The sequence below is a fragment of the Phascolarctos cinereus genome, unplaced genomic scaffold (genome assembly GCF_003287225.1).
Source record: "Phascolarctos cinereus isolate Bilbo 61053 unplaced genomic scaffold, phaCin_HiC Scaffold_2;HRSCAF=192, whole genome shotgun sequence".
NCBI lineage: Eukaryota > Metazoa > Chordata > Mammalia > Diprotodontia > Phascolarctidae > Phascolarctos > Phascolarctos cinereus.
The window spans coordinates 356,463,082-356,478,640 of NW_027555625.1; the positions used below are offsets into that span (position 1 = coordinate 356,463,082).

Consider the following 15,559-nt stretch of genomic DNA (forward strand, 5'->3'; position numbering starts at 1 on the left):
ACAAAGGTTTCTCCCAGCACTAAGACGCTGTGACAAGAAATATATTGAGATTGCTTTCTGTCACTGGGATGTTCTACAGACTTTTACATGCTCGGAAGAAACCTACTTGGTACAATTTCTCTCCACTATTTCCGAAGGCCCTACTGCCATTGATTTTTTTTTGTTTGCCGCGCTTCAGACTTGAGCTTCATACATTAGCATATAGATAGCAAGTTTCTTGGCTCCATCCCCGCCCCCCTTTTGTTGTTTTCTACCATTTTCCTTTATATGTGACTAAATGATTTTTGAAAATCTTTTTTTAAGTCTGAGGAAAGGGAAGAACATACATTCTTAAAGTCAGGCTTATATAGTATGGTGCCTTGGAAAGAGTCCTGAATGGGAACCAGGTCCCAAGTCCTTGTTCTATCCCTCTCTAGGCTGTTATGACTTTGAGCAAGACCATGACGACTTTGCCTTTTTTCCTCTGTAAATTGAGACTTAAAATCACCTGCCTTGTCTCACTCACACTATGTGAAGATGAAATGATATGATTGATGGAAAGTACTTTATAATGTTAAAGAGCTATACAAATGTCAACTGTTATTACAGATCTGAAAATATCCAAGATACAGAGAAGGGCAAATTCAATGATTATTCATATTCTTTTCTTTAGGAGGCCTCAATTTCTGTATTCATTTCAAGATTTAATTCTTTCTGTTGCTATAAACTGAATTGTAAAAGTTAAAGAACAAGAAAGACTATTCCCTTCAAGGTAATGACTCCCACTGGAAGTCAGAGAAGTGGGTGTAGCTAAAGTAGGAGGTTCTTTGTCAGTCTGATGCATGGTGTCTTTGAAATGCTTTTAGTGACCTCACAAGGATGGCATGAATATTATTAGCTTCTTAAACTTTCTGGAGGAAAAACTTCATCAGAGTCAAGATTTTAAGATCCAGTCCCAAGTGTAAGAGACAGTTGAAGACTCTAGCTTTCTCTGTGTGTGGGAATCATTTCAATATCTGAATGAACCGCTAATTCATGAACGCGATGAACGCCGTACGACAAGCTAGGATTTCTAAGCCAGAGAGCTAACCTCCCTCTCTAGCCTTCTATGTGTGTGGGAATCACCTCAACGTCTGACCGAACTGCTAATTCATGAATGCAATGAGTGCAACGCCACCAGCTAGGATTTCTAAAGCAGAGAACTTAGACTCCTTAGCAAAGCGCAGGAACATACAATCTGATTTGGGGAGAGTTGCCTTATGAGCCACCAGGCTCACTCATAGTTGAAAAGCTGTTCTTCCATGAGCATTGTTTTCCAGACAACAAACTCCAGGACATTGGCTCATTTACATTTCTGGGATGTTTTTATACAAAAAGTGAGAATTCCTTATTAAGATTTATTTTTTCTCTAATAACAGACAATTTAGCATTTTGAAGTTTTGCATTCTATACTCTTACACACTTTGCTTAGCATTAAAAACACAAAAGACACTGCAAGACCTCAAAACACAAATAAATACCAAATAAAACCACACACAATATACAATAAACAGAAATACAAAACATAATAATGCTATTGGAAAATTAAAACGTTGTTAATGACTATCAACAACATGGTTATTGCTGAGCAATAAATTATATCGTCTCTCTTTTTTTTTGTTTGTTTTTCGTTTGCTTTTAAACCTAGACGAGCAGAGAAACACAGTACATAAACCACTGGTTACCAGATCACTTGTACTGCCAAAAAAGTATCCTTATAGCTAATGTTACTACATATGATCATCTTTAAAACAGGCAGATTAGAAATACACAGTCAAATGAGATTGGCCTTCTTTGGTCTTTGTTTTTGGATAATAGAACTGAACACAACAAGTGTACCATTGGTGAAGTCAATGCAATTCCAAAAATGTTACACAATTTTTTACACTGATTTTTACATATGGTTCTTTGTCACTGATGTTCTTCCACAGATATTTCTTACAGAAGTCCTTGGAAATAATGTCCATTTTTATGTTTTCCAATTAAAAGTCACTTCATTTGTTGTTACAGGTTATCCTACTTGTCCAAGGGGAATAAGAGCAATCAAACCAGATCTGATATCAACCACTGCTAATTCTTGGAGTCTGATGCCACAATTAAAGAAATTCTGAAGTTTAACCTCTTTTTGTTTTTTTTTTCACCAAGACAGTGAAAACAATAGACTCCAAATATAGCAGCAATGAAGGAGATAAAATGAGCTGCAGGGTACCTTAGCAATTATGGACATTTGAACCCATTCTGTTGTTCTCCCAAACCAGATTGGGCAACTCTCTGCCAAGGGTGCAGGTCATAGTTGGAGAATCTGCCTTTTCAATCCTGGACTGAAATTCAAGTCATATCACATTCAATGAAGGAGAAGAGTTACCTAGAAATTCTTGTTGGCCTTTACTGATCTTCGTAAGAGCCTCAATTTATTATTGTTCTGATGCTTCTATTTTTCTTCACTTATGACATTTAAAAAATCCTTTAAAAATCTGGTGGTGTAATAATGTATGACAAAGACCTTTTTAAAATTCAATAAATATTTATTCAGTGCTCACTGTGTGCAAGGCACTGGACTAAGGAGTCATGAGACACACAACAATGACCAGGACAGAGCCCTAACCCCCGATGAGCTTATAGCCTAAGAAAAAGACAAATCCCCGGAAATACTATTTCCTCCAAGAAGCATTCCTGGACATCCTTCTTTCCTGAAGGGAACTCTCCACCTCAAATTTCTCTGTGCTTAGAACTTCCCTTCGCACACATCTGACTCTTCCTAGCATAACAGTTGTTTGTGGACTTGCCTTTCTTCCCCATTAGACTGTAAACTCCTTGGGAACGTCTACGTCACGTCCATCTTTGGATCTCTAACATCTAGCACAGTCTCTTGCACGGCATAGGTGCTTAATAAATTACTAGAGATAAATGTTGCCATCATAACCAACAATAGTGAGATAGCCAACCTATTCAGTATTTCCAAAGATCAAACTCTCAACTGAAATTCACCTGGCTTAAACCCTAACAAATTAACCCTACTCTGGAGAAAACCGCATGCAAGATGTTATAGCTTTTGAAATGGAAGACAAAAACTACAATCATGGGTCAAGAAATAAGAGATTTGGAGAACAGATCCCACATTCATCTCATAACTGCTACACGTTTTAAGTGAGTTCCCTGAATTTTCCTCTTCCTGATAATCTAAGGACTAAAAGATCTGCACTACATGTTAAAAAATATTGTTTTACAGCTATAGTTCAGCCCTTTTCAACATTTTAATGTTTCACCTCCCTCCATTAGAGCCCCATCCTGATGCCTTATTGTGACATGGAGGTCACTCTGAGTTCTCAAAAGTTATGCCAAATGCCAAACTCTGGTAGGAAAAACCAAACTGGAAAGGCTTAGAGAACAGACTGTGAGTATGAGACCGTGTGTCTGTCATTTGAAGACCAGACTGGTTAAGTTCAGAGAGCTTCATCATCAGAAGACTGACTACCAAGTGGGGAGGATTTTTTTTTTTTCATTTTTTTTTTTCTCCCCAGCCACAGCAACTCATGAAACAGCATTGCTAGCTGGAAGGGTTCTGATCTGCCTTGGTAGTAGGAGCACCCACACTGATGAAATCACAGGTCCTTTGAAGTACAGATGTTATCCAAGCAATGAGACGTTATTTTAAACAGGCAAGAGTTCAATTTAAAAGCCCCAGTGTCAGAATTGAAAATGCTCTTAATTCTTGCTTCCACTGACTTAATGAGCCACCTGTGTGGCTGAATCACTCTGCCAGGGAATTCTACCTCAGGTAAGTCAGGAACCACAACCAGAAGGAATCATGCGCAGTATTCCTTGTGGTTCACTATTCAGTTTCACTTCCTTGTATGCTAAGGGAAAATGGGGGGTGAGAAGCCAGGGCTCCTCTAATATGTACGTCTTGCCTGTTAAAGGATATAGTCGTCAGTCTCACTGTTTTGAACTTGTCTCAGTGCAGTTAGGTTGGCTGTCTTCAGTACTCTTTCAGGAAGAAGAAGAAGTGGACCAAAGTGTCAGTGTGTGGTTTATCGCTCTTACAGCTTTTTCCCCTCTCACTGAGCTCTATGAGTGGTAACCCCAATAACTGGCCACCACTCTGCGACTCAGACTGGGGAGAAGCCTTAGAGATTAGAAACAAGGCAGATCAGGGTTTTTTCCCTTCCTAGGTTTTCCTATATGGACAGTGAAAGGCCAAAAGTAGGTACTGCCTAATGGTTTCCTTGACATCATTATGAGATGCCCATATCTCTCCAAGGATATTCACTTGGCTTGTGTTTGCACAATGTCGAAATCATGAGATGATTTGGCCAATTCAGTTAAAAAACTGGTCAGTTTGGTAGTGGTGTTAATGACAGAAACATCCAAATCAGCTTAGTAAAATCACAGAATATCAGGGCTAGAAGAGACCACAGGGATCATCTAGCCTTCCTCATTTGACAGATGAGGAAACCATAGTATAGAGAGGAAGAGCTTTGCCAGTCTCACAGCCAGCAAGGGGCAGATAGATCCAGGTCTTTTCACTTCTGGTCCAGCATTACTTCCACTCCACTATACATGACAATCAAAAATAGTTCCTACATAACTCATCTGTTTGACTGACTTACTTTTCATCTGGTTGATTTGGTATATGGAGACATGGGCCTCAGAGAGGTGTTTTTTATAGTCTCAGATTTCTACACTCCATGTTTCTGAAGAAGAATCAATCACAGGGCATCTATCCTGTGGACGGACTACTAACTAGACCGAGGTTATGAACATTAGCCATTAAAATACAAGACCTCTTCTTGGCCTACTTTGCTTGCATAGTTAACATTTATCAAGGCATTAAAACTATGAGAGTGCCATTGAATCTCAACATCTGGGAGAGCACTGTCACTTTTTTATTTGACACCTTTAACCCAATTATTTAATTTATATGAATTTATTTTAGTCTCTATCAGTCATATACATGAACATGGGAATTTTTTTTTAAATGAAAAAGGACTAATGTGATCTCATTGTATCCAGCCCAGAAACTGGTTTTTAGCCTTACAAGATGTCTCAAACTATGGTCATTGACAGTACGACTTCCCAGCTGATGACTAAATAAAATGACACCCCAACATTCATATTATTCAACACTTTAAACCCTAAAGGATACAAAGCTCTTCCATGTCTTGTTTGAAAGACTTTTCAGTCACATCCCAGGCAAAAGTTCTACCTTCCAAACTTGCCTTCTAGTATGGCAAGAAGAGAACCTGGTTTGGATCTTCATGGGGTTGTAAATCTTCACAAGTTACAGGTGAATAGTAGGCATTGCAGTTGCATCACTACATATTAGATACATTTTCTGTTTCTCTGTTACACACACAAATTAGGTAACAAGACCTGCTGTATGGAAGAGTGGTCCAACAATACATACAAAAGTCCCAGTCCACTAAGTATGAAAAGCCATGCCAGCAATGACAGGATTTAATGATGGTTGAATTCCTATCAAATGAGGGACAGGTCATGTGAAATCGTCCACAGTGAGTGATTTTCCAGCATGTTTCCAAAACACAGATGTTCCTTGCCTCATAACTGTCAACTGCATGAATAAACATAGTTTTATATTGAGAGAAAGATGTGTGTGTGTGTGTGTGTATATATATATGTATATATATATACACACACACACACACAGAGAAAGAGAGAGCGAGAGAGAGAGAGAGAGAGATGGGAGGGAGAAACTGCAAAAGTGGTTATCGAGTCAGGAAAAAGTTCTTATTTCCATTATGAAATTTATCAGAGAAATTAAGTAGATCAATTCATGCACAAATATTTAACTTTGTTTTTAATTACTGGAGCAGTTTTGTTATGTTGGAAATTTGTCACTCTGTAATAGTAAAGAAGGTGCACACGCACACAGAGGCATCTAACACATAGAAACATTCAACTCCTAGTAGCCTGAGGCCTTTTGAAAATGTTGAGGGATTTAGTTCTCCCACTATACTAGTGCAGACCATTGCCTCATAGGAATGAACAGCATCTGGCTATTCAGGAACACTAGTACAAACAGAAAAATAATATTTTTGAAGAGATTCTAGTTACGCCAACTATTGGTGGCAAAACTGAAAATACTATAGAGTATGTAAGAGACTCAAATGCTTTCTGACAAGTTTGGTGTGTTTGAGAGAGAGAAAATCCAAAAGGTATATTGAAAAAAATAGTTCCAATAAATATTAACCTAATTACTGAAAGACTATAAGTCATAAGACATAACAGCACCTCCTTGCTCTAGATGAGATTTCACAGTTTTACTGAAATTAAATACTATGGGCTTCATATGTTGGAAAGCCAAGGGAAAAAATTTCTACCTTATTCAACCAATAATCTTAGTCTGGGAAGTCTATCTGGAGAAGTCCTACCATAAAGGGAATGGATGCTTCCACGTAATGCTTCGAGGTAATCCCCAGCTCAAACCAGGATTCAATCTAGGGAGGGGATTTCTTTGCAAGGCCACAAATGTTTTTGAATTTCTTTTAAAATTTCAGACAATCATATGTGGTTTTCTGTGTTGGAAAAAAAAAAAGTCCTTGGGAGCAGTCCCTATCAGTGACCATGGCCTCAGTAAAGAGACCCCAGGCCCACTATGAGAACTGCCAGGCTGCCTGTATCCAAAAGCCTCTTAGGAGAACACACACATCTGAACAAGACCCGGGGCACACCCAGGGCATACCTTCGAGGTAACAGTGGTTTTAGGTGGGCAGCCTGTAAAATACTGCAGCTGTCAGATCTTCTGCAGGAAGTCCTTCCTCAATGAGTAGTGACAGAAACATATGACTCAAAATAGGTCTTACGTGATGGTGATGGCACTTACTTGTGTCCCCCACCCCACCCCACCCCCAAAAGGAATATCCTGGTGATGAATAAAAGGAAAAGGAAGTCAAGAAACAATAAATGGAGTGTTTGTGCTACTTAAACAATAGGTTATACTGGAGCAGGTGCTTGGAAAACCAATGAAGACCACTTATGGTATGCATTGAATACTTATGGTAGGTGTTGAATTACTGTTTGTAAGTGGAAAGTCCTTCCTGCAGGCACTGTATGTGAAGGCACACCCATGACAGACAATAGCACCAGAGACAAGGTGAACTACAGAGGCATGAATCCAACTGTCCCCATGCTACAGATTATAGAAATAGCCCAAGAGGCAGGCAGTCTGAGGAGCACCACCCAACTGGCCAATGGTGGGGGTGCAAATTTCTCTTGAACGTGGCACAGATGCGGTAGTTCATACACATTGGTTTTGCCTAAGAAGCACCCATCAAGGTTTAGCACCCATCGATGTTAAGAAGCACCCATAGAACATGGTGCATAGTAAAAGGTAAAAGACAGGAGATAGGTCATCAGACTCCTAATCACAGTCAGACCATTAAGAGAAGAAGGTAAACAGGGTTTGAGAAAAAGCCTTCTGGGAAAGCTTAGGCTGTGCCCATAGAAGCCTATACAGCATTTCCCTAGAAAAGAGATGGATGGCAGGGAGGTCTGTGAGTCTCCTCAACAAGTCATCCCTAAGGGGAGATGCAATTTACATTTTGAGAAAGCCCAGAGGAGTCCATTTAGGCATCTGTGCTCTCCTCTACCACGCAGGGGCATGAAAGAGGATACAGTGCTCCATTCCACATTAGCCTTGGGGATGGGATCAAAGCCCTACGTTCAGGTTCCACAGGAGCAGTGTGGGAAAACTGCTGGGGCCTGACAATTTAGAATCCACAGCAATCAAGCAATGGAAGCTCCAGAGGCCAAAAGGACAGTTTGGCTTCTTGTCAGCACGTACAGGAAATCATTCAGGGGCCCTCACGTGGGTAAAGTCCACAGGTGACAACAGAAAAGTCTGGTTAAGCTATCATTTTTCTCTAATTTAACTGAGTACAAATCTATGGTATAGAAGCAGCATGTCACATCTAAGGCACATGTACATTATGCCACCATCTCAATGTAAAGACTTCACTTTCTGAGATCTTTAACAAAATGCAGCCATTGTGACAGAATGAATAAACGTATCTAAAGTGACCACTTTCTGCATGAATTGCCTTTCCCAGCCCCCAGAACACCAAGCATCTTGGAGATTTAATATTTGTGTCATTAGCAATAGAGAGATCATTTGAACACATGGGGCAGAGCTTTAAAAACCTACAGGATTTTTGTTTAGAACTTCAGAGTTCAACAAATGCCCTATTTTAGGGTGAAAACAATTATAAATCTGAGAATGATGCACGGCATCCATGAGCAATTTTTCTTTCTTAATAATTTTGAAGTAGTGTCATTAACTACGACATATATTGTAGGTTTACATTTCTAACGAGAAATAACAACAGATTGAGTATTTTCTTTCCTATCACAAGTGATAACCAGTGTTTGAAATTTTACATTTTCTTCCGAGAAATATCAGTCTATCAGCATTTTAAAATAAGATGTTTGTGTTAATAATTATCAATAAAACTTTAAATCAAAAAAATGATTCTGAATTTAGAGACTGAGTACTTCAGGGTCTTCTGACAAACAAATTATTAAAACAGAGACCAGGTGAGGCCTTAAAAATAGACAATATATTGTATTTGAAACAAGATTGCACTTTGCTTTTTTTTTTTGAACGAATATATCAGAACTGCATTATGATTTCATCATTTCTTCTTTTACTTAACATGCTGACATATCCAGCTATCCCCACATGTGAATTTTTTGGTGTTCTAGTTTAAGGAAGAAAAATCATATCTGTTTTGTTTGTTTGTTTGTTTTTTTGCTTAGCATATATGTCTTTCTACCTCAATTAACTAGATCTTTAAAAATAAAAATTAAAACCCTCTGATAGTAATATTTATCCCAACGAAGGATAAATAATTCTTCAGAGTTGAAGTGTTGCTAGTTCTATTAGAAAATATACCAAGGTATGATTTCTTAATGTGTTGCTACTTCACCATTGGACCCTATGCAATTATGCCTTCAGACTCTTCCTTCTGTTCCACAAGGTCCTCTTCTGAGCTTAGGACCTCATTGAAGACAGACTGGTTCAAAACCCCTAAGTGGGGTTACCTGTTGCTTAAATCCATTTCCCCATCCACTTGTCAGGGGTCTGGCAGATCCGACGTATCCACTATGACTTTAATAAAAATAGTATCATCTTTAATATACGTCCCATTTTCTAGAACAGTTTGGGCCACAAAGACAGGGCAACCAGATGCAATGTTCATCTCTCCGGTAGGCTTCTTGAAACTACTGCTGTTTGGGTCAGGTTTGAAAGCATCTCCTAAATGACGTCGAGAAGATCCCTGATCCATTAGCATGAGAGTCACTTTTTGCTTAAAGGGCCAAGGAAGCAAAGCGTCATATTCTCCACGCATTATGACAAAAAACAAAGACAAGTGAGTTCCTTTTCCCATCCCATCCCCATTAAGGTAAACTCTAGCACACATCTTATAGCCGAAGTAGCCCGTATAGAAAGGCTGGCTGTACAGTGACAAGGTCTTCCCCATGACAGCTTCCTGCTTCCTTCGTTTATAATCTCGAATTTTCCAGATTAACACCCCATTGTAGCTGGCGGTTTCTAGCACTTGGAATCGGAGGTCCATGTCAGCCAGTCGAATATCATGAACACTTAGCATCTGGTCATGTCTGCTTAATTGTGTCTCAAGCAAGCCTAGAAGAGAGTAAGGGAAAGAAACAGAAGCACTCAACTACTTTGAAATATCACTACAGCAAGATTGACATACCTCATACCAATACACATTAGCTGCTACTTGAAATACAATAGTCTTTATCTAAGACAGACCAGTATTGTGAAATCTGGTGGTGATGAAGTGAGAGGTGGATAAGAGGAAATATGTATAGCTTCCATAATAATTTTCCCATCACACCTTCCCTCCAAACACTTTAACTAATGGTAGTACTCTCTAACAACTCTGTCTTTTCACTCTACAGCATTTAGTCATTGTCAAGAACAGCCATTTCATTTCACACACTCTTCTCCATACCCATCACCAAATCCCTTGTCCAATTCCTATTATATTTGTAATATTCTAACTTTTTTTTAATTACTTTTATGCTTCTTTACAAAATCTTCCTACTGCAGCTAAAGTCACTCTGTGATCATCATATGACCGTGCACAGATCTCCAGAACAAACCTACATCTAAGTACTGCCTATAAAGCTCTATCACGTCCCTCTCTTCAATTTTCTAGTTGGGCTCTATCACACTAATAACAATAATAAAATAATAATAGCATCAACATAATGACAATAATAATAGCATTATTCTCACCACTAAACTGGGAAGGCTTTGAGGGCAGGCCTAGCACTAGCATAGTTAAATATGAAGAAGGTTAGCTACCTCACCAGGTTAGCTACCAGAGGATACACTTTTTGGCCACGGCAACTCATGAAATCATCCAGCAGATCCAGAAAGGATGGATTTCAAACTTTGGTCAATACTAGATAAATTCTCTTCCAAGGCCAAAAATGTTGATTCTATGTGGATAAATATCTGTATTCTAGACCTTTCCCCCAAGGTTTCAACTCATATTTTCCACTGCCTGTAGGACATCAAAAGGCACCACGGTACAGAGAAAGAGCTTTGAATTTGGACTCAGACCTGTGGGACCAGGGGCAAATCATTTAACCTTTTCAGGCCTCAGTCTATAAGATGAGGGAGTTGGACTAAATGATCTTTCTTCTAGCTCTAAAGCTATCATTTTATCTGTAGATAGAAGTGCTGCTGAATTCATGTAAAGATGATGAATCACCTGGAAGCCATGACCCAGCCGGACTCCTAGACATGTGCACTGCACTTGTAATAAGTGTGTACTCTTGCTCTTTGTCACCCCTGTCACACCAGGGCTTTTTCCATAACATGAAAACTAAATGTGGTGTATAAGGCACTAATATTACCTGCCACAAGTGCATGGCTTTCACATATCTGCCTTTCCTTGTGATAACTGAACAGCTGACGGGAAGATTTTCCCTCGGAGACAATGCATCTGGTGGGACGCAGGGATTCCGGCTGTCTCTTGTCTCAAGGAGACATTGGCGCTTTCCCACTTTCCCTGCCCCTCCTTCCTCACCTGTATTCCGTGCTGCTTGTCCTGCAGTCTTGTCCACGCTCTCCAGCTCCGTGACTCGGTTCTGGAGGGATTCCACACTGCTTTTCATGCTGTCAGCCTCCTCCCAGTTTTGTCGGAAGGGACGGATCTCTTTATCCAGTTCTTTCAGTTTCTCTGCCTGACTATCGATCACTCGCTTTTCAATACAAAGAGGATGAAAAAGCAAAACCAATTAGAAATGCTTGAGAATGCATGGAACGTGAAACAGAAGAACAGAAAAGGAACATAATAACTGCATTAGTAAAGTCAATGATGATCAGAAACGCAAGTAAAAATAACCTTCTAAGTTTTCTGAAATCTACTACGGAAGCATCAATCCCTAATTTCTTTGCCATACAAAAAGCAGAGGGGTTTTCTCTTTTTTGGGTGGTAGTTGTTGTTGAATATATTGCTTTCCTGAGATTTCTTTTCCACTGAAAATCACAACTGTATTTAACATTCTGAGTCTGAAAGAGGTCTCTACCTCTTTACAACTGAACCAGAGTTGACAACCAAGATAATTCTATACACACGTAACAAGGGGATCCCTGATGAGAGCAAGAAGGGAAGAAGAAAGCTTTTGTGAACATTTTCCAACAGACTACATCTTTATAGTCACATCATTTTCTGAAAGTTCTAGAAAATATGAGATTCCACTGTATACGTATATGCATACACACATACATGCAACTTTTCTGAGTAAAATGTGACCTTCAAGTCTCTCTGCCAATAAGGTGTTTCCTTTGCTAGTATCAACATCATACGGAATTCCTTGAACTATGTAACAACAGAGAAAATTTTCTTGATTACTTTCTGATTATTAATATCAAGTAAGGCATAAAACAAAATTCATATGCTTGTCAAAGGTATTTGCTGTCACCAAAGAGGAAATCTAACACAAGAGCTCAAAAGGAAGTGGGACTCCCCACAATAAGTGGTTGCGTGGACAACCCACAGAGCTGGTCCATCCACACCCACATCTTCCTAGACAATAAACTGTGCTTAGAAATCAGCTGGAGAGGAAAGCAACTTCTGCCTTTGACCTCAATATTCTTCTGGTGATGCTGTTTGGCTAAAAGTCAGGGAATGCCCATTTGGGAAGAATTAGAGCTAAGAGTCATCCAAAGGACAATGGAGAGGTGCCTGGAGGCTACAAAACAATACCAGTGAAGAACTGTGCACAAGAAGCGGCATAAAAGATAACATCAGAGAAATATGTGACGGGAAAAGAAGGTAGGCCACAGTCAGGTGATGAGCAAAGAAGAACATACAAACTGCCCTTGTACTCCACTGCTACCTAACCAGTATGAAAAGATCTAGAGGAAGTACACTGGGTGGACCTCACAGGAAGAATTTGTAGAAAGACATGGACAAAAGTCACACAGGAAAAGGATGGGTTGTAATTTGCATCATTTTCTACATGGATGAGATCATAAATCCACTTCAGTATTAAAGTACTGATATAGTTACCATTTCTAGCATTATTTAAATAGCTTTTAAGGTTTGCAAAGTGATATATATATATATATGTATGTATATGTATATATGTAAGTAAACATATAAACTCATGTGACAACAACCCTGGGGGTAGGTACTATTATCGCCATTTCATAGATAAGGAAGCTGAGGCTAAGAGAGGTTAAGGCACTAGCTCAGGGTCACACAGCTAGAGCATGTCAAGGACATGATTTAAACTCAGGTCTTCCTAAGTCCAAGTTCCTTGCTCTTTCTACTGAGCCACCTGACTACCAGTTCATTAACAGCCTGTTTAGTTTCTTTTTCTGACATTGGTTTATTTAAGTTATCATTTTCCTGTTTTGGATATTCCACATTTTTATTTGGCTACTATATATATAATATATAATATTGTGTGTGTGTGTGTGTGTGTGTGTGTGTGTGTGTGTAATAAAGCACCTCAGCTCAGGGCTCTTTTCAGACACCACACACAATGTTGGCACTAGAAAGAGTTTTAAATACTATATAGTCTAACCCTTCACATTTAGAGGAGGAAACTGGGGCAAAAAGGTAAAATAACTTGTCCAAGGTCCATAACGTCTCAATTTAATTGATTTGGCAGAAATTTCATCTACAGAATCCGTGGTAGATTCCATGTGAACAATAATAAAGTAACAACAGGAATCATACAATTATTTGGGCGACAACAGTAATTTTACTGCCAGATTTGTCTAGATTCTTGCCTGCTCCAACAGTGTCATGCACCAGTTTGTGACCATTCTCAGAAACCTAAAGGGGTTTTTCGTTTCTAAAACATTTTGCATGTTTGAAAGATCAAGACAAGCCAAGGTAATTTAGATTTACGTCACACTTTGAGAGTGATAAATTACCTCCAAGGGGCTGTCCAACATCCACTGTATCTAAGGGGATAACCCTGCTGGTCCCCACCATCTCTACTTCTCCTTTTAGAAACTTATTTTTAAACATTTAAGTTTCAGTACCTACAGCAAGTTAATAATTAAAAGGAAACTACAAAAAGAATACATTTTTTACTTAGTTACCTGGTCTACAAATGTCTTCCTCTTTTTCTTCTTTCCAAGAAAGAGTAATTACTTGCATATTTAAAAAATATAACAATGATTTCTCAAAAGAATATAATTTCTTATGTGGATATAATTATTTTATTTTCAAACAAGTACAATGCACAACAAAGACTTAAATATAGGAGTGTGTCCCTGTGTGTGTGTGAACTTGATTTTTTTCCGAAGGGAGAGAAGGAGTTCTACTGGAGGTAGAGAAGAATCTGTTTTTAAAAAGAATCTGATTACTTTGAAGTACTACAATACTATAAACTAGAGTACAAAAGAATACTAATAAGCATATTGTATTCCCCCAGTAGGTTGTAATGAGGCAAGGGATGGTCTTTCGTCTTTGTATCCTCCACACCTAGCACAATGCCCAGCGATGGTAGACACTTAATTAATGCTTGTCGATTGATTAGTTAATTGAAATAAAATCAGGTAAGCTAGTAGAAATCAGAGCTCATAATAAGCTTAGCCAATAAAATTTATTCAAGCATTTGAGCTCTGAATTAAATCTATTCATATCTAATTTATAATTCAGAAGACTGAACAAGAGACAGAAGACGCGGTCTTTGCTCTGCCACATATCGGGCACATGAATTTGTGGAAGTCACTTTACCTTAGGTTTCAGTTTTCTCATCTGTAATATGAGGAATATAACCCTGGCCTGTCTCCCTTATCAAATTATTGAGAGGCCTAAATAAAATAAGATGATTTATGGAAGGGCTTTGAAAACTGCCAAGCACATACAAATCTGAGGGATAATTGTTCTGTATCATTACCCTCTACATGAGATATCACAAATGTTCAGTTAGAGGAATTTGGATGAATGAGATTTGAGTGTACTTCCAAGAAAGATTACATGAAGCAGATCTGTGTAACACTATGCACGGAACAGGATATAAACGTGTAGGTCAATTTTGTTCAGTGTAGACACTACTAATACCAACTACCACATCTATTTCACACTTGGTTCATAAATTGGAACAAGTGAGTTTTCAGGTGTCACAATCTGAAATTTATGCACAGCAGCCTAAACTTTATGCAACTCAAAGATGATAAAAAGGCCCAAGCTGCATCTGGAAACCACTTAAGAGCAGTAGACTTTAAAGTAGTTGCCAGGCACAGCAAAGGAAAAAAAATGTTTATTTTTAACTGGGCCTTTTAACCTGTATACATGAAATAATTTGAGTGGAAGGTGGTAATTAATACTTTCTACATATAAGTCACAAGGATGATTTTATCCCTGAAGGCAAGGCATCTACTACAGCATATCTCAAGATGAATTTCTGTTCAGTGGGTGTGAAGAAGTGAATTTATAAACAATCTGTTACACCCTATACAAATTCATCTTTATTTAAACATTTATTTCCCAAGTGGTGTCAAATAATCAATATCATGAATTATTTTTTTTTATCTAACTGGTTGATACATCTCAGTGTTCTAATTACTGATACTTTCACATGAAAGCTACATATAAATAAGATACATTTTGAGTAGAGTAAGGTAGAAGAAGACATAGCTTAAAATGAATTCAAAGTGTCTTTATGAGTCTGAGATACACATACATACATATATATACCCACACACACTTGCACAGAATAGATCTAAAATTGATTTTAATCCAACTCAATAGCACATGAATTTGTGCTCCTGTGAATCCCCTAACCCCAGGATCTTTTCTCTAGTGATTTTTAGATCTGGTGAAGTGATTAAATTCTGATCATATGACCTTGACTTCTCTCAGTTTCATCTTCCTCATCTGTAAAATGGCTATAATGCCTTAATTACCTACTCCTTATGAGGGAAGGAAGCACTTTGTAAACCTTAAAGAGCCATAGAGATTTTAGCTGTAATTGAAATAAGCTTTCTAATAATACATAGAATTCTCTCTTTTCTGAA

The 15,559-nt window shown here is 38.4% G+C and overlaps 1 protein-coding gene across 6 annotated transcripts in view; it reads right to left on the reverse strand.

The window, feature by feature from the left end:
- Positions 1-1,356: 1,356 nt before the first annotated feature.
- TRAF3 (TNF receptor associated factor 3) overlaps positions 1,357-15,559 on the reverse strand; it is a 164,374-nt gene continuing 150,171 nt past the window's right edge. For all 6 annotated transcript variants that reach the window (XM_020971160.2, XM_020971159.2, XM_020971158.2 and 3 more), the window contains 2 exons: positions 11,103-11,277; positions 1,357-9,682 (listed from right to left, as the gene is read on the reverse strand). In XM_020971160.2, the coding sequence (XP_020826819.1) occupies positions 9,111-9,682; positions 11,103-11,277 (747 nt within the window). In that variant the 3' untranslated portion in view covers positions 1,357-9,110. The remainder of the gene's footprint in view (positions 9,683-11,102; positions 11,278-15,559) is intronic.